The sequence below is a fragment of the Danio rerio genome, chromosome 1 (assembly GCF_049306965.1).
Source record: "Danio rerio strain Tuebingen ecotype United States chromosome 1, GRCz12tu, whole genome shotgun sequence".
In the NCBI taxonomy this organism is placed as follows: Eukaryota; Metazoa; Chordata; class Actinopteri; order Cypriniformes; family Danionidae; genus Danio; species Danio rerio.
Window position 1 is genome coordinate 784359 of NC_133176.1, and position 23745 is coordinate 808103.

At 39.0% G+C, this 23745-nt stretch overlaps 4 protein-coding genes across 10 annotated transcripts; 2 read left to right on the forward strand and 2 right to left on the reverse strand.

Annotated features, from left to right (window-relative positions):
• trmt10c (tRNA methyltransferase 10C, mitochondrial RNase P subunit) lies at nt 1-4766 on the reverse strand. Its single transcript, NM_001007332.2, has 5 exons — nt 4573-4766; nt 2897-3163; nt 2481-2759; nt 656-988; nt 1-474 (listed from the first exon to the last, which is right to left on the reverse strand). The coding sequence occupies exons 2-5, from the start codon at nt 3158-3160 to the stop codon at nt 139-141; spliced, it is 1212 nt and encodes a 403-aa protein (NP_001007333.2). The 5' UTR covers nt 3161-3163; nt 4573-4766; the 3' UTR covers nt 1-138.
• Nucleotides 4767-4965: 199 nt separating this feature from the next.
• Nucleotides 4966-15858, forward strand: txnl4b (thioredoxin-like 4B). 3 transcript variants are annotated; one of them, NM_001037123.3, is made up of 4 exons: nt 4966-5199; nt 6479-6630; nt 8480-8647; nt 8761-9056. In NM_001037123.3, the coding sequence occupies exons 1-3, from the start codon at nt 5068-5070 to the stop codon at nt 8643-8645; spliced, it is 450 nt and encodes a 149-aa protein (NP_001032200.1). In that variant the 5' UTR covers nt 4966-5067; the 3' UTR covers nt 8646-8647; nt 8761-9056. The 3 variants fall into 3 exon arrangements, with proteins under 3 accessions (NP_001032200.1, NP_001277075.1, XP_021331510.1); XM_021475835.3 differs by lacking the exon at nt 8761-9056 and adding an exon at nt 13161-15858 and having other exon boundaries at nt 4979-5199; NM_001290146.1 differs by having other exon boundaries at nt 8480-9056.
• si:ch73-41e3.7 lies at nt 9833-15413 on the reverse strand. 3 transcript variants are annotated; one of them, NM_001145612.1, is made up of 4 exons: nt 15204-15413; nt 13149-13606; nt 11394-11617; nt 9833-10107 (listed from the first exon to the last, which is right to left on the reverse strand). In NM_001145612.1, exons 2-4 carry the CDS (start codon nt 13584-13586, stop codon nt 9861-9863), a joined length of 909 nt encoding a protein of 302 aa, NP_001139084.1. In that variant the 5' UTR covers nt 13587-13606; nt 15204-15413; the 3' UTR covers nt 9833-9860. The 3 variants fall into 3 exon arrangements, with proteins under 3 accessions (NP_001139084.1, XP_073804791.1, XP_073804796.1); XM_073948690.1 differs by having other exon boundaries at nt 9833-10168; nt 15204-15258; XM_073948695.1 differs by having other exon boundaries at nt 11394-12192; nt 12772-13606; nt 15204-15258.
• On the forward strand, nt 15679-21919 carry mrpl16 (mitochondrial ribosomal protein L16). 3 transcript variants are annotated; one of them, XM_073943637.1, is made up of 6 exons: nt 15679-15858; nt 16868-16939; nt 18156-18485; nt 18706-19023; nt 19334-19706; nt 21281-21919. In XM_073943637.1, exons 5-6 carry the CDS (start codon nt 19452-19454, stop codon nt 21470-21472), a joined length of 447 nt encoding a protein of 148 aa, XP_073799738.1. In that variant the 5' UTR covers nt 15679-15858; nt 16868-16939; nt 18156-18485; nt 18706-19023; nt 19334-19451; the 3' UTR covers nt 21473-21919. The 3 variants fall into 3 exon arrangements, with proteins under 3 accessions (XP_073799738.1, XP_073799732.1, NP_001007765.2); XM_073943631.1 differs by having other exon boundaries at nt 18156-19023; NM_001007764.2 differs by lacking the exon at nt 18706-19023 and having other exon boundaries at nt 15683-15858; nt 18156-18304; nt 19413-19706; nt 21281-21915.
• Nucleotides 21920-23745: the final 1826 nt, after the last annotated feature.

Sequence of the window (23745 nt, forward strand, 5' to 3'; positions counted from 1 at the left end):
CCTTTTTGCATTTCTTTAATTGGTATTAACATATCAAAATGAAGCAAGAGAAGCCCTCACACACGCTTTATTATTTTAGTTTCAGCACATGAGGCAGAATATTGCTGAAGTTCTTCTCATTGCTGTCGATGCGCATGATTATTTCTGTTGGTGTTGTTTCTGCTGACTCCACCAGGGGGCTCTGTCTGCTCCTCCTCTGTGTTTTTTCTGGCTCCTCTTGTCGCCGCTTTGTTGATGGAAACCTTTGTGTTTCCTCTTGGGCACGAACTCCAGCGCTTTCTGCCAGCAGCCCGTCTGCTTCACCGTGGTCAGAATGCGGATCATCTGATCCAGAGTCAGATTTTTAGCTCCACAATCCCAGTCCAGATACTCGTCCAGCGGGAGCCGCGCCGTGGCCAGTCTGAAGCGTTTGGCAATAGCAAGCGATGCTCCTACGCGGATGCTGCGGTCCACCATAGCTCCCACTATATACACCTGTCAGCACACACACACACACACACATATATGAACATCAGAGCTGCACGATGTTGCAGAAATCTGACATTGCAGAATTTAGGAGACAGAGTGATGAAGCCAATGATGATATGGGGAGGGTCAGGACACTATGGCTGCTGTGGAGAAACACACACGTGTGGAAAGGCTGCTTGTTGTTCACCTTGGTGTGGTCGAACGTGCGCAGGACGGAGCGCGAGTCTGCTGTGAGGTACACCAGGTCCTGATGCGGGAACAGCTCCAGCGGCGAGCGCTCGGTGTGTGTGATCAGCAGCCGTCTCCACGTCTCGTCCCCGTATCTCCGCAGCAGCTCGCGGTGGTACGCTCCCCCCGGCTGCAGGTTGCAGAAGTGCAGGTGAAACGGCTCCTGAACCCGCCGGTTGAAGCCTTCGCTCTCCAGCAGCTGACTGACCGTATTCTCCAGCTCATGCCGGCTCATCTGCTGATCGTAGCTCATGTCGAAGACCAGCGGCTGGTCGAAGCGCATCGCCTGCGCCTGGAGATGAAGGACAGGAGATCATTAACCAGCTGCAGTCATCTCACAAGACAAACTACAGCACCAGTAGAGGTGATGAATACCAAACACACACACAGCCAAACACTACACACCACACTTAAACACTAGACATAGACACATAAACACACTCAAAAACACACACACACACTCACCCAAACACTACACACCACACTTAAACACTAGACATACACATAAACACACTCAAAAACACACACACAGACACTAAACATGCACTCAGAAAAACACACATTCAGACACAAAAATACATTCAAAGACCACACACACACACACACACACACACATTTAGACAAACACACACACACACACACACACATTTAGACAAACACACAAAAATTACACTCAGACACAAACACACACTCAGACACTACACACACACACACATTTAGACACAAACACACTCAAACGCTACTCACACAAACACACATTACACTAAGACACTACACACACAGACACTACACACACACATTCAGACAAACACACACACACATTCAGACACAAATGCACACACATTTAGACACAAACACACTCAAACGCTACTCACACAAACACACATTACACTAAGACACTACACACAGACACTACACACACACATTTAGACAAACACACACACATTCAGACACAAACGCACACACATTTAGACACAAACACTACTCACACAAACACACATTACACTAAGACACTACACACACAGACACTACACACACACATTCAGACACAAACGCACACACATTCAGACACAAACGCACACACATTTAGACACAAACACACACACAGACACTACACACACATTTAGACAAACACAAACATTTAAACACAAACACACACACATTCAGACACTCAAACACTACTCACACACACACACACTCAAACACTACTCTCTCTCACACACACACACACACACTATCAAACATTACACTCAGACACAAACACACACAAACACTACACACTCAGACACTACACACACACAAATGTAGACACAAACACACTCAAACAATACACACACACACACACACACACTCAAATATTACACTCAGACACAAACACACACTCAGACACACACACGCATTTTGACACACAGACACAAACATACACTCAGACACACTACAGCACAGGTGTCAAACTCAGTTCCTGGAGGGCCGCAGCTCTGCACCGTTTAGTTCCAACCCTAATTAAACACACCTGATCAAACTAATTGAGTTCTTCAGGCTTGTTTGAATCCTACAGGTAAGTGTGTTGGAGCAGGGTTGGAACTAAACTGTGCAGGGCTGCGGCCCTCCAGGAATTGAGTTTGACACCCCTGCACTAGACACTCAGAACTACATTTACACTCAGACACAAACACACACACACACACACAAGACACTGCACACACACAGAAAGTAACACACACACTCAAACCCTACACATACACGCACACTCAGATAAAGAATATGCATCAGCACACACTCACCGTCCTCCAGTTGTGTGCGCTCTCGATGGAGTTGTTGCGGAGCCTCAGCATGAAGGTGTTCTCGGGGCCTGCGGCTCGCTCCTCCTCCTCCTCCTCTCCATTATTGTTCTGGAGTTTTCCCGCTTCTCTCTCAGCTCTCTTCTTCTCCTGCTTCCTCTTGTCGTTGTTCTTCTGCGCCTCCTTGATGGCCAGGAATTTGAGGTATTTCTTCTTGGAGGATTTAGTGGTGAGAATGGAGAGTTCCTGCAGCTGCTGATCCGTGATCACCTTCGGCACCAGCTGCACACGTGGAGGTATACGTGTAGAAATACATACATACATGCATGTGTGTGTCAATGGGGCAAAAACAGCACCAACATCACCAAAGAGGAGTCAATCTGAGGGGGATTTAAGGGTTATAATAAGTGTAGCATCACCTTTCCAGCTTGATGCCAGGTCTCCACCAGCTCTCGGTGCGCCTCCAGCACAGACGCAGCCGATGTCGAGTCCTGGAGATGCGGAGGATCTTCCGGCAGAGCTTGAGCTCTCATCACAGACTTCCAGATGTCCAGATCCAGCTTCTCCTCATGCTGTGGGTCATCTTTGAGGAGCGTCCGGCTGCTGCTGAAGGACCTGACGGAGATCTGCTGACACACACACATCCGTCTGACCGGCGGGAAACACCAGCGCAGAAACATCATCAGCTGAGGAGAGGAGAACAGCACAGAGATCAGGTATTTAAAAACTCTACCACTGTAATCCAGCCATTAATCAGATCAGATCCATTTCAAGATCTTGTGACTGAAATGACAACAGAGCAGTGAAAAGTGTAAAACAAAAACACACTGGCCACTTTATTAGGTACACCTGTCTGACTGCTCATTACCGCAAATCTGTAATCTGCTTCAGCTCAAAGCGAGCATCAGAATGGGGAAGAAAGGGGATTTAAGAGACTCTGAACGTGGCATGGTTGTTGCTGCCAGACGGGCTGCTCTGAGTATTTCAGAAACTGCTGATCTACTGGGATTTTCACGCACAACCATCTCTAGGGTTTACAGAGAATGCTCCGACAAAGAGGAAATATCCAGTGAGCGGCAGTTCTGTGGGCGCAAATGCCTTGATGATGAGGTCAGAGGTCAGAGGAGAATGGCCAGACTGGTTCCAGCTGATAGAAAGGCAACAGTAACTCAAATAAGCACTCGCTACAACCGAGCTCTGCAGAAGAGCATCTCTGAACACACAACACAAACACAATTTGGCATCAGAACATGAAAGCATGGATCATCCTGCCTTGTATCAGCGGTTCAGGCTGGTGGTGGTGGTGTAATGGTGTGGGGGAGATTTTCTTTGGGTCCATTAGTACCAATTGAGCATCAACGCCACAGCCTACCTGAGTATTGCTGCTGACCATGTCCATCCCTTTATGAGCACAGTGTCTCCATCTTCTGATGGCTACTTCCAGCAGGATAACGCAGCATAAAGCTCAATCATCTCACACTGGTGAACATGACGATGAGTTCGCTGTACTCAAATGGCCTCCACAGCCACCAGAGCTCAATCCAATAGAGCAGCTTTGGGATGTGGTGGAACGGGAGATTGGCATCATGGATGTGCAGCCGACAAATCTGCAGCAACTGTGTGATGCTGTCATGGAGCAAAATCTCTGAGGAATATTTCCAGCAGCTTGTTGAATCTCTGACACCAAGGATTAAGACAGATCTGAAGGCAATGCGGGTCCGACACGGTACTAGTGAGGTGTACCTAATAAAGTGGCCGATTAGTGTACATCAATATATATTGCAATATGCTTAGTTTATTCTGTTCATCTCTAACAGTGTTTGTATTTGATAAAAACAGAATCTAAAACCTCATCTGTAAAAACGTTTATCGTGTCAACAAATGCAAGAGAATTCTGAACCTGCTTCATTTAATCTTCTGATTTATGTTCGGTAAATTACTGTATAATTAATTGTCTGATAACTTATTAGTATATTTAAACATAAGAAATATCAAATGACATTGTAGTATACTGGTTAACATAACTAACCTGTAGTGCCTCGCATTAAAGTAGAATTATTACCAAATGTTCGCGGTATCATTCAGAAATACTCACTGTTGGGGAAAGAAAATCAGATTAAATCAGCACTGTGACGCCCACCCCCGTCCTCTTCAACCCCTACAACATTATTTACACTTTAATTAAAGTAAATCTCTGTTCCACATCAGCTGCTGGCCAGCAAGTCCACTCAGAAGTCACTACAGGACCCTCAAAAGGACACACGCGCTGTTGGTGTCATGTGGATGTCTGTGTGCAGCAGTGAAATCTGACCGTGCGAAAATCAATATTAAAAAGATGATTTGTGTACACATTTGTGTGCAAATACTAATATTAATCTTATTTTAAATTATATGTTTTTTAAATTTTGCATTAGTAATAATATGCTATTTAAGTGAAGACACGTAAACTGTGTTGGAACAGTTGTTGGCGTTTCTAGTCGGTTCTAATATAGTGTTGTACCACACATTAGTAAACATCCGCAGGAGTTCGCGCACACCCTCCTCCATGTTAATTCAATTGATAAGTGGGTTTTATTTTAATTAAAGCGTCATGAGCCTTTTCCTCCCTAAACTGTCGAGTAAAAAAGACATTGATGAGGCGATTAAGAGTGTCGCTGAGAAGGTTCTCGTGCTGCGCTTCGGCAGAGATGAAGATTCGGTGTGTCTGCAGATCGACGAGATCGTGAGTCGGTTATTAGTCATCTTTAATCATTAACTAATGGGTTAATTAACGTTAATTAATATATATGTTTACTCTGATGTCCGTATCACTCTATATTAATACATTAGTGAGTATAATATATGCTCTCTCTGTGGTCTGTATCGCTTTATATGTACGTCTGTACGCATTATAATAAGCTTAATAATTATTATCAGCTTACTAATAATGTCTTTGTGTACTCGAACAGTCACGTTGTATAGATATATGTATGTTTTAGGCTGTAAGAAGTTGTTTGGTCTAAACAAAAAACTAATAACTATAATCATCAGCCAGTATCAACAGTTTGATGTTCAAAAATCATATTATTTAGAGAATAAAGTCATTTTCAGACCTATTAAAAGACTTGTTATTTAATGATCACGGTTTGCCCCCCAAATACTCATCAAAAGTCAAATGAAATCTTTGTTTCGTGTCTCTATCTTTCATAAACACAAGTACAGCTCAGATTAAGCATGTTGTTTATTTCTGTTTATACCACAGCACAGTTGAATGGTCACTCTCAGGTGTTTGGTTATTGTCAGATAAAGGCACAGCTAAAGTAGTTCCGACAGGTTTACAGCTTCATATCACTCCGCTGAATGATTAGAGTTATTTCACAGCTACAAGAAATCACAACAGAAGCCTTCAGAGGAGATGTGGAGGACACTAGTGCTACACACAGAAGCAAAAACCTGACAAATACACTCTCAAACACAACATCTGAACTGTGGATTTAGCTGAGAATAAGCAGAATAATGCACTCCTCAATATTGAGTTATCAGTATATAATGCACACTTGTTTTTCTGTTAACTCAATGAAGATTCATCAATTATTACTTGCATAAATAAGTTACATGTAATAGCGGTTATTTAAACTAAATTAATTTTAAACACTTTGCTTTCATTTAGTATATATTCTATGTTTATAATCACTATGTGTATATAATGAATCTATTTGTGATTAACATTTCATGTAGTCACTTGAGTTTGACTTGATCCACGCATGTATTTCACTTAAATACCTCGATTTAGTTGGCTATTAAAGTATCTATTATATACTTGTTAGATTTGTACAGCATTTTATATTCACATTAGTGCACATTTGACAGATGTATACTTTAGTTGTGTAGTTTACAAGTCACAATTAACTCATATTAAAGTGCAATTTATGCATTATAAAGTTATAGTATGTTTTTTTTAAATGCACATTTTTTAAATAAAAGGATAAATACTGAAAGTGTTGTGTTTGTGTGATTGACAGCTGTCAAAGACGGCTCATGATCTGAGTAATATGGCCAGTATTTATCTGGTGGATGTCGACTCAGCTCCAGTTTACAGCAGATACTTTGACATCAGCTTTATTCCCTCCACCGTGTTCTTCTTCAACGGACAGCACATGAAAGTGGATTATGGGTGAGTTCTGATCAATGTTAGATTCTGCTGGCATCAAAATGTTTATTGCGACTGAAGCTTCTATCACCATATATATGCTATAATCATCACAATGTTTATCAAAGCTGCCAAATATGTCACTTTAACAGGTGTAAGAACTAAAACAGGGTTTTGTGTGTTGCATTATTGCATGTAAATGTTCAGAGTTAACAAATGTTTAAATAAATCTAATTGCAAAATGATTATAAAGCACATTAAAAAATGTTTACTAGTAAAAGCGTTCAAATCAACAGTGATAATGAAGCACATTTATTAGTTATGTTGATGTCAGAATTTGATCAGTTGTTAACTACATTTAATAAAACAAGCTTTTATTTTAATGAATTATTAAGCATTAACAAAGACATTAACGTCAGCTAAGATGAATACATGATTTTATAGCTTTAATCTTGAGTTTAGTTAAACTAATCTTAACAAATTGAGCCTAATTGTACAGTGTTAACTAATAAATATTACATGTTAATATTTTAGTATTAAAAAAAATGAGTATTGTATCCCAACATGTGTCAGGAAATATTAACAAGTGAAAATGTTCATTTATAAATATATATCACTTTAATTCTTCATCATTTGGTGCACTGAAATAAAAGGATCTGTACATTTATTTAAGTTTAAATAATAAGTATTTATTGACAGTATTTTGAAGCGCCCATAATAAAGCGCCCATGTCTACTTCCATCTCGCTCTCTGTCTCTCGCTTTATATTGAGCTTTTTTTCTTGGTAATGGCTATATTATATCCTTATATTATCTATATTAATATGATATTATTAGATTATTAATCTGGCTCTGATCCAGGAACAGAATACTCTGTTCTGCAAAGGTCACAAACACAGGATATGTGGTTAAAGTGAGAAGCGTCTTATTGGTGAATCTAAATTTAACTTCTGCTGACACAGACATTTCCAAAGAGCTGTGTTAGGAAAGTGCAGCGATGAAAAGATCTCACTTCTCACTCTCTTAAAGGGACAGTTCACCCAAAAACGAGCATTCCCTCATCATTTATTAGATTGTTAATTCAGTCGAACACTAAAGAAGATACTCTGAAGAATGATCAGCCATCGACATCCATAGTTTGTCCGTTAAATCTGTTTCCATTGTAGTTTGTGCACATTTTTTCTCATTAAATAAAAAGTTTAGCCTACTCATATGTTTTTAATGTGCATTTTACAATTGCATGAGCTTCTTGGTATATGGTTATACAAATTGCACATCGCTTGAGGCAATAAAAGTATTTCTTGTGCATTATATTGTCACAGAAATTGTTGACATTCTCCTTTTGTACGTGTCATCAGAGGGGGAAAGCCCCGCCCACTAGTGCCCATCTCTCCATCTCATTAGCATCTCCAGCAGCCCTGAGTGAGAAGCAGCCGTCTGTCCATTCGCCATTAGAGTGTTTGAGCTGCTGAAGATGATGTCAGCATAGACTAAGAGGAGTATAGATGTGGAGTTTTAGATCAGGAGCCACATAGACTGACAGAAGCATGAACACACACTCACACTGAAGCACACCTGACCAGCACTCACAACACACACACTGCTGTTTTACACCTGCCCCTATGCTGAAATATTTAGATTTATAGCTCCGCCCTCCTCTGAAAAGAGCACACTCTCATTTGCATTTAAAGCGACAGTCACCAAAACGCCACACTTAGGATCAAAGCCTGAAAGGGTCAGTTTCAGAGAGCTGGAGAACATTACCTGTGTGCTGTTCTCAGCTCAAACTCACACACCTTTTAAAATTTAATATTGCGTCAGACTGAGCGTGTGTAATAGTGTGGTGATTACGCTGTTTTTCTCGGGTGTTTCAGATCTCCAGATCACACCAAGTTTGTGGGAAGCTTCAAAAGCAAGCAAGACTTCATGGATCTGATTGAAGTGATTTATCGAGGAGCCATGAGGGGAAAACTGATCGTCCAGAGCCCGATCGACCCCAGAAACATCCCCAAATATGACCTGCTGTACCACGACATCTAGCCGTGAGTTCAAGAGTTGTAAAAGGGACAATTCACACAAAAACCAACATTTCCTCCTCATTTACTTGCGCTTAAGTGTTTCTAATCTTTGGAGTTTTTCCTTCTGTTGAACACAGAACAAGATATTTTGAAGAATGTTGACATCAATTGTAGGAACAAAAATACTATTGAAGACAATGGCTGTATTTCTCCAGTGGATCTTCATTTGTGTTCAGCAGAAGAGAGAAACTCAAACAGGGATTACATGATGGTAGAATGATCACTTTTAGGTGTACCGTCCCTTTAAGAGCGATTGAAGAAGAGGATGCAGGGTTTCCTGTGGAAACGAGGATCTGATGTATTTATAATAACAGCTTTGTGTTGTGAAATATTTGTAAGTTTTCATAATAAAGCTCTGTGTTTTTACTGCTAATTTTGACTGTATATTATGTAAGTAACTTATTTTGCTCATGATTAGTCGTGAATTGTGACTAATTTATAGCAGATACTTTTACTCGCTGCATGATATGGGAAAACATGCGATAATGTAATAATACTTGCTCAGATATCACTCATGTTTCGATATTTTATTAGCAATTAAATGTATATATAAATCATGATCAAACCAAAATAAACATCATAGATATTTTTCTGAGTTAATTCGATATTCATTCATTAATTTTCCTTCAACTTAGTCCCTTTATTTTTCCGGGGTCGCCACAGTGGAATGAACCACCAACTATTCCAGCATATGTTTTACACAGCGGATATAGTCATTGTCCTCTCTCGTCTTCCAGCGTTTATGTAATAATCATACTAAAATAATAAGTTCATAGATATTTTTCTGAGCTAATTAAATAAACAACAACTGTACCAAAGACTTTAAAACACCATGAAGGAAATCTTCAGTGGAAACTCAGATTCTCATTGGCTGTTGTCATTTTTCAGTATTAGTGTTTCTGAATAAAGATCTTGGTGACACTTCAGTTTAGGTTACAATTCACAGTATCAACAAACCACTAGCTTATTAAACTACTAATTATTTGTTTATTAATAGTAAGCTAGTAGTTGGGTTTAGGTTTTGGGTAGGATTAGGGATGCAGAATAAGATCATACTTCATAACTGCTAATGAACAGTTCATATCTTAACAACAGGCAGCTACAACCTAAAGTGTTTCCAAGATCCTGAATGAAGACAGTAATGCTGACTGTGATGCAGATGGTGCTTTATTCACTCTCAGTGTTTGTTGTTGTTGTTGTGGTCGTGTGAGCGGCTCCTGCTGCGGGTGATGATCTCGAACGGTGTCGGTGTGGCTTTGGGTTTGATGGTTTTGCTGAAGAAGCGAAACACAGACTCCATGCAGACGGCGGGCGCGGAGTCGTGACACTGAGTCCCGGCAGAGATCTGTGTGCATCCGGCCTTCAGCGAGCCCACCGAGCGGTTCAGGGCTTTAGTGCTCAAGATCCACGTCCTGGAGTGACACCTGGACAGAGTACAGGCACACATTACACACACACTGATGGTGAAGTGTAGAAGGGAAACAGCTGAGGCCGGAAATTAATGAGAATTATTCATATTATATATCAAATAAACTAGTAATTGTACTTTATTTACATCTACCCCCACACAAACAGTACACCAAACCATCACAGTAATGTAAAAACAGTAATTATACAGACTATTATTCACATTATTTATTAATTTATCCATTAAATTGTATTTTATTAATGTTTACCCCTACTCCAACCCTAAATCAACCATTGCAGTAATGTGGAAACAGTAATTAAACAGCACATTATTCATATTATTTATTAATTTACTCATTTATTGTATGTTATTAATGTTTACCCCCATCCCAACCCTAAACCCAACCATCACAGTAATGTGAAAATAGTAATTATACTGAGTATTATTTACATTATTTATTAATTTACCCATTAAATTGTATTTTATTAATGTTTACCCATTTCCTAACTCTAAACTCAACCGTCATAATAGTGTAAAATTGTAATTAAACAGCACATTATTTATATTATTTATTAATTTACTCATTTATTGTGTTATTAATGTTTACCCCCAACCCTAAACCCAACCCTCACAGTATTGTAAAACAGTAATTATACTGAGTATTGTTTTTATTACTTAATAAATTACCCATTAAATTGTATTTTATTCATGTTTACCCCCACTACAACCCTAAATCAACCCTCGTGGTAATGTAAAAACTGTAATTATACAGAGTATTATTCATATTTTATTTTAATTTATTCATTTATTATATGTTATTAATGCCTACCCCCATCCTAACCCTAAACTCAACCATCACAGTAATGTAAAACAGTAATTATACAGAGTATTATTCACATTATTTATTAAATGTACCCATTAAACCGTATTTTATTAATGTTTACCCCTACTCCAACCCCAAATCGACCATCATTATAATGTAAAACAGTAATTATACAGAGTATTATTCACATTATTTATTAATTTACTCATTTATTGTACGTTATTAATGCCTACCCCCATCCTAACCCTGAACCTAACCGTCATAGTAATGTAAATACAGTAATTATACTGAGTATTATTCATATCATTAATTAAATTACCCATTAAATTGCATTTTATTACCTTCTACCAGCACCCTCACATTATTACCCTACACAATTATCTTCAAGTGTTGATGAGCTGGATTGCTGTTATGATAATGTTTCGATATTTTCCAGCTTCAGTGATTTATTTATTTATTTTTTAGTCATTATTCTGCACCTTAGCCAGTCTCGTCCGGCTTTCCCCAGCGGCTGATGCCACAGACTGTGACTGGAGTCCAGAAAGGCCACGGCTGTGACCCGCCGCTGCACCTCCTCCATCCGGCAGCACAGCAGATCCACAAACGCCAGACCTCCATATCCATGAGCCACCACAAACACATGCTGCGCTGCGCTCACACACACCAGACGCCGCCACACCTCAGACACATGCTCCTCCGGCGTCTGCAGCAAATGGCATGACATTACAGGTCTGCATTCATATTCAATGGTGCAGTATGTCAGAGTGAGCCCCAGTGGCTGAACTAACTATTGCAGTCCAAAATCCAAACACTTTTTACTTGGGCCCTCTGAGGCTGACTCCACAAGAATGCAGGATGCCAGATTGATGACAAACAGAAGCAGGCACTGCTGCGTGATGATCGACTCTAGCTAGTTTTAAAAGTATTTATAGTTTCGTTTATGCATGTTTTTTATTTCCTTTGTGTATAATCAAGCTCTTGGCTGATGCGTTTGGCGCCACCTACTGGTGTTTCTCTAAACAGCCGCAGCTCAGATTTTACACAGCAGAATGAGTGATTATTAATTCTCAAAACCATTATTATTTTCGTCAATTATTATTTAATTGCAGTTTTGGGTTAATTTTTATTTTATTATTAATTTTTTATTTCAATTTAGTTAAATTTCAGTCCGACAAAAATGTTTTTGGAACTATTGTTTTAGTTTACTAAAATATCCATGGTCTGCACATCTAATTACGACAGTCAATTAATTATAACTTGCCTAGAGATGGGTTACAGCTGGAAGGGCATCCGCTGCAAAAAAAACGTGCTGGATAAGTTGGCGGTTCATTCCACTGTGGCGACCCCAGATTAATAAAGGGACTAAGCCGAAAAGAAAATGAATGAATAAAATAATAATAACATTTATAGAGAAAAAGTGTATATTTTGTATATAATCAAGCTCTTGATTGATGTGTTTGGCGCCACCTACTGGTGTTTCTCTAAACAGCCACAGCTCAGATTTTATACAGCAGAATGAGTGATTATTAATTTTGAAAACCATTATTATTTTATTTCAGTTAGTTTTTCAGTAGCTCTTAATTTTAACTTTTTAATTTATTGTGAATTTTTTATATTATTTCAGCTAAATTTCAGTCAGATTAAAATGTTTTTGACCAGTAGTTTTTGTCTTGACTGACGTGTTTGGCGCCCCCTACTGGTGTTCCTCTAAAGAGTTGACCAATAGGTTTAGTCTTAATTCATTCATTCATTTTCACTTGGCTTAGTCCCTTTATTCATTAGGGGTCACCACAGTGGAATGAACCACCAACTTATCCAGCATATGTTTTACACAGCGTATGCCCTTCCAGCTGCAACCCAGTAGTGGGAAATTAGTATTAGTTTTTGCTTCTAAATTTGTTTTTGTATATAATCAAGCTCTTGGCTGATGTGTTTGGCGCCACCTACTGGTGTTTCTCTAAACAGCCGCAGCTCAGATTTCACACAGCAGAATGAGTGATTATTAATTCTGAAAACCATTATTATTTTATTTTAGATTTTATTTTAATTTATTGTGAATTTTCTAATATATTTCAGCTAAATTTCAGTCAGGCTAAAATGTTTCATGACCCAATAGTTTTAGTCTTGACTGATGTGTTTGACGCCACCTACTGGTGTTTCTCTAAACAGCCGCAGCTCAGATTTTAAAGCACCAATAGTTGTTTTGACCAATAGTCTTGGTTTCCTAAAATAACCTTGTTGTGCAGATCTCCATTGGGGTTCATGATGATGACGGCGTAGTTCTCCATCAGAGCCCAGCGCAAATACGGGATCTGACTGCCGGTCTCCAAGCCCTCGTGAGCCGTGATCTTCCAGCTCCAGAGTCCACCTCGCACTGTTCCCCGGTCCTGCAGGAGCAGCAGCAAACACCCAGCATGCTCCAGGGCTCCGGGGGTCATGAACACAGAGCAGTGTTCCTCCAGACGCATCTGAAAGTTCTGCTGCAGGAGTGTGTAAACGTGCTGCGTCAGGAATCTGCAGAGTCTACGCTGCTCTGTCTCCGTCTGCAGAGCGTCCCGTAGGTGGAACTGGAAGCGGTATGGCTCACCGGTGTGTGTGTGTCGCAGCCGGCCGTCAGCAGAGAACGAGTACGGGAACTCAGAGTCACTGGATTCTGGGAACTCTGACATCATGCAGGACTTTAACTAGGAATCTGCAAAAACAAAAAATACATTAATAGTTAAACGGTATTATTCACTATAGAAATGCTGGGTTGTTTTTACCCGTGTTAGGGACAAATATGAGCCTCATGTTGGGTATGTTTTTTTAAAAATGAAATATCAATGACATTTATAGCCCATGTCACTCCGCCGATCCTACGCCACCCAACCCGCTCTGAGCTGATATCGAACTGGCGACCTTCCGCATGGAAGTTGGTTGCTCTACCAACGAGGCTAAAGGCTATAGACTCTAATGTATGTCGCTAGAGCAATATTAGAGGTCAGAGGAGTGAGGTTTACCTGCACAGAGTTTACTAGCTGGCCTCCGTTACACTCAGTTGTTGGGTCAAACATGGATGAACCAAATGTTGAGTTGAACAACCCTGCATTTTTTTTTTGTATTGGCAATGGTGAGAGGTTACTTTTAATTACACTAAAAATGCAAGGTTGTTTTGACCCAGCTTTGGGTCAAGTATGAACAAACCCAACTCAAATTCCACTCAATAAATGCTGGCTACATGCTAATTCATCTTTTAAATTAAATTTGTTTTACATTTTTAACACAATTGTTGGGTCAATTATGGACAAAATCAACCATTGTGTTACAGTGCAATTTAAACTTAATTGATGAATTGTATTTGTCCATATTTGTCCAATGTTTAGTTATGAAAACACAGCATTTTTTTAATACTGTGCATGTTTTAACCCACCTGTTGGGTCAAATATGGACAAGCGGCAAGCCCAACAGTTGAATTAAAAATGTTATTCCAAAATTGGGTTAAAACTCTAGGATGCAATAACCTGATCAAAAGTGACAAAAATTATATAAAATATGTTTAATAAATGCTATCCCTACTGAAAAAAACAGCTTAAACCAGCCTAGGCTGGTTAGCTGGTCGACCAGGCTGGTTTTAGAGGGGTTTTGGCCACTTTCAGCCTGGTTTCCAGCCATTTCCAGCCTGGTCTTAGCTGGTCAGGCTGGGAGATGACCAGCTAAAACCAGCTTGACCAGCCTAGCCAGACTGGGAGCCCAGCCAAAACCAGCTATGTCCAGCTTAAACAAGGCTGGTCAAGCTGGTTTTAGCTGGATTTAGCTGGTCATTTTTATTATTATTTATTTACGTTTATCCTAAAAAATCCTAAAAAAAGATAAACACCTAAAATAGGATGTAAGGGTCCAAAGGTTTATGGCACTTTTTAAAGGTAAGCAGCAAAAATATTGTCAAAGTGCAGCTGCTTTAACTTCAAATCCTCATATTATAGTGATTTCTGAATGACCGTCAACATTGAAGACTGCAGTAATGATGCTGAAAATACAGCTGCACAACACACATCTATATAAATCACATTGTTCTAGATATTAATATAGAAAACAGCTTTACATTGTAGTATTTTTCACAATATTACTATATTTTTCATCAAATCTGGTTGTGTAGGCTTGAGACTCCTTTCAAAAACATGAACAAACCTTAATTATTCTAAAGGTTTTACTGCTAATATCTTTCTAAAAAATGGAAATTTCACTTCAAAATCAAAGCATTTGTTTATTAAATAATCAACACTGTCTTCTGGGGACTAGTTAAAGTTTACCTGAAGTTAAAGTAGTTCTTCAGCTCTCAGTTCAGATCGAGATCATGTGGCAGGTGTTATTGATCATCATCAGGCTGGTGTAAATAGTGTAGTGCTTAGTGTATGCTAATTGTGAAAAAGTATTATTTAAACAGTTGACGAAGAGTAAATATGTTGGGCTTTCTCAGAAATATATCAGAGCTGTTTTATTTGTGTGCAAAATCTGTTTTGATAGTCGCTCAAGTAACGAATTCTAACTTAGTGTGCACTAGGCTTATATGATTTAGTATGCTAATTTAAGTTAGCCACTTTGCTAATACTGAACGCTAAATGTAAATATCAAACGTTTGATATTATTATTTACTCTATTAAACTACGAGGGTTTTGGATACAAGTAAATAAAAGCGAAAGCAAATAAATAAATAAACGAGAAAACAAATATAAAAAAATCAAGCGGAACTGAAGTTTGCCGATTTCCCACCGACGGAGTTTCACTGACACACCGCATGTTGATCAAACATGGCAGCGACCTTGTGGAGCCGACGTGAATTATAACTGGCAGAAATGAACATTTATACATATTTACATTGCAAAAATACATAAGCTGCATATTCAGTCATGTTCCCGGTAGTGAAGAGTGTCTTTCTGGGCATTGTCCGGTCGTCCAGTCAGAGAGGTACATTTAAATATCTAATAATCTCATTCACATGTAACGATATTTCATTGAATTCATATTATCCGTTATTAGCAGTGACACGAGACATGTTTGGATTCATATAGTATGGCGATAGATTTAGTTTCTCACCCTGTGCATGAATATGCTAGCCAGTAGTGGTTAGTAATAGCACTAGTTATGCAAGTTTATTAGTGTAAGTTGGCATATGTGATACACGATGCTAATTCACAGTACTTTACATGAAAACAAATGTTAAACAACACAAAATACATTGAGTACAATAAATAAAGATGCTTAAAATGGATATAAAAAAGGACACAAATACGTTGTTTATAAATATTAAACAGTAGTTTACCGTGTGCAGTAGCTTGAGATTTAATATTCTTCAATATTGTTGATTCTGGTAACTAGTTTAGAGTAACTCAGCCATTAAAACTGTTTACTAAAGGCTTAGTCCCTTTATTCATCAGAGGTCGCCACAGCGGAATGAACCACAAACTATTCCAACATATGTTTTACACAATGGATGCCCTTCCAGCTGCAACCCAGTACTGGGAAACACCCATACACACTCATTCTCTCACACACTCATACACTACGGCCAGTTTAATTAATAATTTCCCCTACAGTGCATGTGTTTGGACTGTGGGGGAAACCGGAGCCAACACAGGGAGAACATGCAAACTCCACACGGAAACACCAACTGACTCAGTCAGGACTCAAACCAGCGACCTTCTTGCTGTGAGGCCACAGTACTGAGCCACCGTGTCACCTTGATATTGTTACCTCAGAGTTATTAGGTTGGTTATGAAGTTAAATGTGGCTGGCATGGTGGCTCAGTGGTAACCAAAACATATACTGGAATAGTTGGCGGTTCATTCCGCTGTGGCAACCTCTGCAATAGAGACGTAAGCTGAAGGAAAATGAATGAAGTTAAATGATTAATGCTAACTCACACACTAGTTTACTGGATGCTAACTGTGTGTGTGTGTGTGTGTGTGGTTTTCAGATGTGCTGCAGAAGCAGATGAAGCTGCTGTCGGCGGGGATGAGGACCTATGAAATCCCTCCAGACTTCAGCGGTAAATATGGGTTTACTCTCATATTTGACATTTTTATATTTTCAGTTTTCATGTTCACATTAATTTTAGTTTAAATTTTGATCATTTTGTTTTTAAATGCATTTTGCTTTGCATTTTACACCAAAATGTCTGTTTTTAAATTCATTTTAGTTCAGTATGTCAGATTTTTTTTGGAAATAATTTGACTTTTATTTCAAATCGTTGTCAAATAATAGCGTTTGGCAGTTTTTAATGTAGCTTTCATTATTATATATCAATGTTTTTATTAGTATAATACTAATATTGTCTAATAAATATAAAAAACATTATAAATGATGATGACAAATTTGGTGAAATTACTCTGGATATTTAAACAAATTGATGATGTTAATTTTATTTGATTGTAGATTATATTCTAAAGCTACAGTACTGATATTTATCATGTATTTATTTGTCAATTTAAAGTTGAAGACAAAATTAATAAATAACATTTATAATTATTATTATTTTTATTCTTTAATATTATTGAAGATGGCGAAGCAGTGGAGAATGCAGGGAGACTGTACAGGTGAACTGGGTAGGCTAAATTGTCCGTATTGTATGAGTGTGTGTGTGGATGTTTCCCAGAGGTGGGTTGCAGCTGGAAGGGCATCCGCTGCGTAAAAAACTTGCTGGATAAGTTGGCGGTTCATTCCGCTGTGGCGACCCCGGATTAATAAAGGGACTAAGCCAACAAGAAAATGAATGAATGAATCAGTGGTTAGCACTGTGGTATCACAGCAAGAAGGTTGCTAGTTTGAGTCTGTGTGGAGTTTGCATGTTCTCCCCGTGTTGGTGTGGGTTTCCTCCGGGTGCTCCGGTTTCCCCCACAGTCCAAACACATGATGAATAAACTGGCTGTAATGTATGAGTGTGTGTATGAATGAGCATGTATGGATGTTTCCCAGTACTGGGTTGCATTTGGAAGGGCATCCGCTGTGTAAAACATATGCTGGAATAGTTGTCGGTTCATTCCGCTGTGGGTTGCCCCTGATGAATAAAGGGACTAAGGAAAATGAATAGTTGAATGAATGAAGACACAGTTATTATTCTTATAATTAGGAGAGATAATAACTGTACACATAAACAACCCCTCTGTGTTCAGTGTATACTGTAAGAAATGGTGGTGTTTAATAATCGCACTGAGCCGTGTGCAGTGTTCACTTCATGACTGATTGTGTGTCTCTCTCACACACAGATGTGGAGTTACCAGAGAAGCCCAAACTCAAGTTCATGGAGAAAGTGCCGAATCTGAAACAAGCCAAGAAGGAGATGAAGAGGCTGCGGGACATTCAGGGCCCGTCCCGAACCGCCACCAAATTCAGCCAGGGACAGTACGGCATTCTGGTCAGTGTCTCACACACACACTCTTCACATTTAAACAGCAGACCTGATCAGCACAAGCAATAAAGCTGGAGTTAGAACTCGACTAGTGTGTGTTGTTGAATTGTGTAAAGTGCTTTAGGACTGCTATGTGTGTGTGTGTCTGTTTACACATGTATACAAGTGTGCTTGTGTGTGTGTGTGTGTGTGTTTATATGCATTTGTGTTTTTTTGGCTATATACACGTGTGTGCATGAGTATTTGAGTGTGTGTGTGCATGCATAAGTTTGTAAACGTGTGTGTATGTCTATATATGTATATGTATGCATGTGTGTATGTATGTTTATGTGCATATGTGTTATTTATATGCATGTGTTTGTGTTTGCATATTTGTGTTTGTGTGCATGCATGTGTGTATGCATAAGTGTGTAAATGTGTGTGTGTTTTTATGCAAATGTGCATTTGTGTGTTTATATGTGTTTGTATGCATATGTGTGTGTGTGTGCGTGCATGTATGTGTAGATTAAATGTGTGTGTTAAAGTGTTTAAATGCATATGTGTGTGTGGTTGGGTGTATGTGCATATTTATGTGAGGTCTGTTTGTAGGTGAGTATGTGTGTATGCATGTGTAATTGTGTGTGTGTGTGTGTGTGTGCACGCACGTCTGTGTGTGTATATGTTTGTGTGGAAAACTAATAATGTTTTTCCCAGAGATGGGTATCAGCTGGAAGGGCATCCGCTGCGTAAAATCTTGCTGGATAAGTTGGCGGTTCATTCCGCTGTGGCGACCCCGGATTAATAAAGGGACTAAGCCGACAAGAAAATGAATGAATGAACTTAAAATGCTTAAGGGGGCTAATAATATTGACCTTAAAATGGCTTTAAAACAATCAAAACCTGCTTTTATTCCAGCCCAAATTAAACAAATAAGAAATAATATTAGAGGAAATACTGTGAAAATTCTTGAATCTGTTCAACATCGTTGGGAAATATTTACAAAAGAATAAAAAGACTTCAACTGTACATGTGTGTGTATATCTGTGCTCGTATAAGTGTCTGTGCGCTTCAGTGTGCATATGTGTTTGTACATTTATAAGTGTGTGTGTGTGTGTGTGTGTGTGTGTTTGCGCAGGCTCTGGGTGGAGGGTTCCTGCACTGGGGTCACATAGAGATGATGCGTCTGACCATAAACCGCAGCATTGACCCCAGCAGCATGTTTGCGGTGTGGCGTTTCCAGCCTCCACACAAACCAATCACACGCAAGAGTCTGGGTCAGCGCATGGGCGGAGGCAAGGGCGCCATCGACCACTACGTGACGCCCATCAAGTGTGGACGGCTAGTGCTGGAGATGGGGGGACAACTGGAGCTGGTCCAGGTGGAGGCCATGCTCAAACAAGTGGCCAAAAAACTGCCCTTCCCTGCCAAGGTCTGTGCAGCACACACACACAGCTGCTCTGAGCACGCAATGACAAAATAACAATGATGACAGATCTTTTATGTTACTTTGACTTATTTTATTAAGCTAATAAGGATTGAACTGCATTTAAGTCATTCAAAGTATGTGTGCTTATTATGTCAGTCAGTTTGCCTGGTGTAAGTTGGTTGAGATGACTAGAAAAGTTCATTTGATTCATCTAAAACAGTGTAGGGCAGCGACAGTTTTACAGTGTACTAAACTCAAACCATCAATAGTTCAAATTCATATCTTATTAGACATACAGAGTCATACACAGCGCGATGTGCAGTCGAATGCTTACACAACCACTCGTGACCTTAAAAATAACAAGAAGAATCTAAAATATGGAATAAAATAATAATAAGAAAAACAAATGTAGACATAAAAATAGAAGTTATGCAATATAAAATAAAAAATATATAAAAACTTGATATACACTCAGCGGCCACTTTATTAGGTACACCTCACTAATACTGGGCTGGACCCCCTTTTGCCTTCAGAACTGCCTCAATCCTACACGGCAGAGATTCAACAAGCTGCTGGAAATATTCCTCAGAGATTTTGCTCCATGATAGCATCACACAGTTGCTGCAGATTTGTCGGCTGCACATCCATGATGCCAATCTCCCGTTCCACCACATCCCAAAGCTGCTCTATTGGATTGAGCTCTGGTGACCGTGGAGGCCGTTTGAGTACAGTGAACTCATCGTCATGTTCACCAGTCTGAGATGATTGAGCTTTATGACATGCTGCGTTATCCTGCTGGAAGTAGCCATCAGAAGATGGAGACACTGTGCTCATAAAGGGATGGACATGGTCAGCAGCAATACTCAGGTAGGCTGTGGCGTTGATGCTCAATTGGTACTAATGGACCCAAAGAAAATCTCCCCAACACCATTACACCACCACCACCAGCCTGAACCACTGATACAAGGCAGGATGATCCATGCTTTCATGTTGTTGAGGCCAAATTGTGTACGTGTTGTGTGTTCAGAGATGCTCTTCTGCAGAGCTCGGTTGTAACGAGTGCTTATTTGAGTTACTGTTGCCTTTCTATCAGCTGGAACCAGTCTGGCCATTCTCCTCTGACCTCTGGCCTCATCAACAAGGCATTTGCGCCCACAGAACTGCCGCTCACTGGATATTTCCTCTTTGTCGGAGCATTCTCTGTAAACCCTAGAGATGGTTGTGCGTGAAAATCCCAGTAGATCAGCAGTTTCTGAAATACTCAGAGCAGCCCGTCTGGCAGCAACAACCATGCCACGTTCAGAGTCTCTTAAATCCCCTTTCTTCCCCATTCTGATGCTCACTCTGAACTGCAGCAGATCCTCTTGACCATGTCTACATGCCGACATGCAGTGAGCTGCTGCCATGTGATTGGCCGATTAGACATTAGCTGTAATGAGCAGTTTGACCGGTGTACCTAATAAAGTGGCCAGTGAGTGTATAACATGTGGCTGTAGAAAAAAAAACACTAGAAACGTATGGAGTGTCCTCACAATTGATTAAAGAAAACCTGTGTGCGCATGTGTGTGTGTGTGCAGGTGGTGAGCAGAGAGAGTCTGGCGTTGATGTATAAGGAACATGCTGAACGTGTCTCCAACAACCAGAACCCCTGGAGCTTCCAGAAAATTGTCCGCTCCAACATGCTGGGCATCCGGAAGGTTCTGAGCCCGCTGGACGTACACAACCACGGCAGATACACCGGGAAGTTCTTTGACCCCAGCAGGGTATAGAGAGTGTGTGTGTGTGTGTGTGTGTGTGTGAGAGTGTGTATGTGTGTCTGAGAGAAAGTATGTGTGCTTGTATGCCCATGAGTATGTGTGTGTGTGTGTGTGTGCGTGCGTGTGTGAGACAGATGTGTTATCACTCAGATGATGAACACACACTCGAGCAGGATGTGGTGTGCTAATATTTAGAAAGCTTTTATAAGCAGAAGATCCAGATCAGTTGTTTTGAGTGGTCGGCTCTTTTATCACACATGTTTTGCAAGACTTTCAGCTTTTACACACACGCACACACACACACACACACACACACACACACACACACACACACACACACACACACACCTAACATGTAATCCATACATGTTCACCTGTCTACGGTCAAATCTGTGAGTGTCTACATGTCAAATGCACATGCTGACAGTGTGTATAATAAATAAATGTGGTTTGTTTGCAGTGTGAGGGTTTCTTTGCAGTGTACGTCCTACACTATTATTGATTTAGACGTGTACAATTGATTTGATTTATTTATTTTTGATCAAAAATATCATACATAAAATATCATTAAAAAAATGCATTTCAACATGGTGGAAAAAGGAGTTTGATGAAGCACAAGCTCATTATTTTCCCACCCCATTACCACATACTTCATTCGTCTATTATTAAAACTCATTTCTTCTTTTACTCATCTCTTTTTTTTTACATGAGACATAGTTTATCCTTTTGGCATCTTTGACATATGTTTAAATCCATTTTTACCTTTACATTTTGTAACAGACCCAAAGAAAAACAAAACAAACACAGTGATTAAATAGCCATTAATTAAAGTTTCATCAGAGCCTTCTCATTTTATCTTTTTTCAATCTCCCTCATCATTATATTCCTTTAATAATATATATCTGTACCACTTTTTAAACTGATTATGATGCTGACATTACATTGTTTGAGAGTCTGATCTAGACTGTTCCATAATTTTCTACACACATCATTAATATAAATTATAAACAACATTGGACCTAAAACTGATCCTTGTGGTATGCCACACTTTACATTTAGATATGATGATTTATGGTTGCCGATTTTCACCAACTGTTGACTATTTTTTTAAATAACTGCTTATCTAGTCAAAGGCTACTCCTCTAATACCATACCTTTAATTTATTTACCAATATATTATGATTTATTGTATCAAATACCTTCTTTAAATCTATAAAAAATCCAACTACCTTCTCCTTTTTATCTATCTTATACAAAATTATACATATAAAGATAAATACACAAGTATATTAATTAAAAGAAAGTTAAATGACAGTGTAATGTAATTTTAACTTAAACTTTAGTCATTTTTATTGTGTTTTTTAGTTTTTATTAAAATAATGTATCATTTTTTTCATGTTTATTTTAAATACTCGTATTATTTTGGTTGTTTTTCTTCCCAATTCCTTTGTGTTATATTTTAACATGTACATACACATTTCCATGTGTCAGATTTAACATAAACCAACAAATAAACAAACAAAACAAAGGGCTTCTCAGTATAATATCCCGTCTTTTACTAATCATCTAGTAAAACATTTTTACCACCTTTTAAAACAACATAAAAGCTCCCCAAACTGTATAAAAATTATGTATTTATTTTTTTATATATTTATTTATTTTTTAATATATGTTATTCTTTCCCATTGACATGTTTACTACCATCTCTTTAAGCCAAATTTATTTTAAAAATTATTGAAAAATATATTTAAAAAATATTTGGAGAGGGGTCTGGCTGCAGACCTGGTGCAGTGCAATCTGGGTTGCATCCAATGCTTTTTAATGGGCTCACCTAACTCCACCCCTAACCCTACCTGTCACAGTGACGTCACTAGCTCCATTGTGTCTGACATTGCAACGCTGAGTGATGCAGTCTCAGCTTGCATCATAAAGGCTGCATCCAGATACTATTGAATATTTGGTGCACATATACTTTTCTTAAATAAGTCGTTTCGTTTGCAGACATATATTCATAAATATTATCTCGTCTTTTTTTTTTTACTTGATCTCCTTGGGATATAAATTAAATAAAATAATTAAAGGAGACATTAGTAAACTAACCTTAAGAATCTTTTGCAAAAGTTGTTTTCCTTTATATTCCCATATACCTCTCAAAATTAGTTTGAGCATTTTCTATCTGTAAAGTCAACAATTTGTATAGAAAACACTGTTATATGTAATTATTGGGTATCATATAGTATACCTCTATTTGGGGGCCCTCATATTTCCTGGAGCCCTGAGCGATA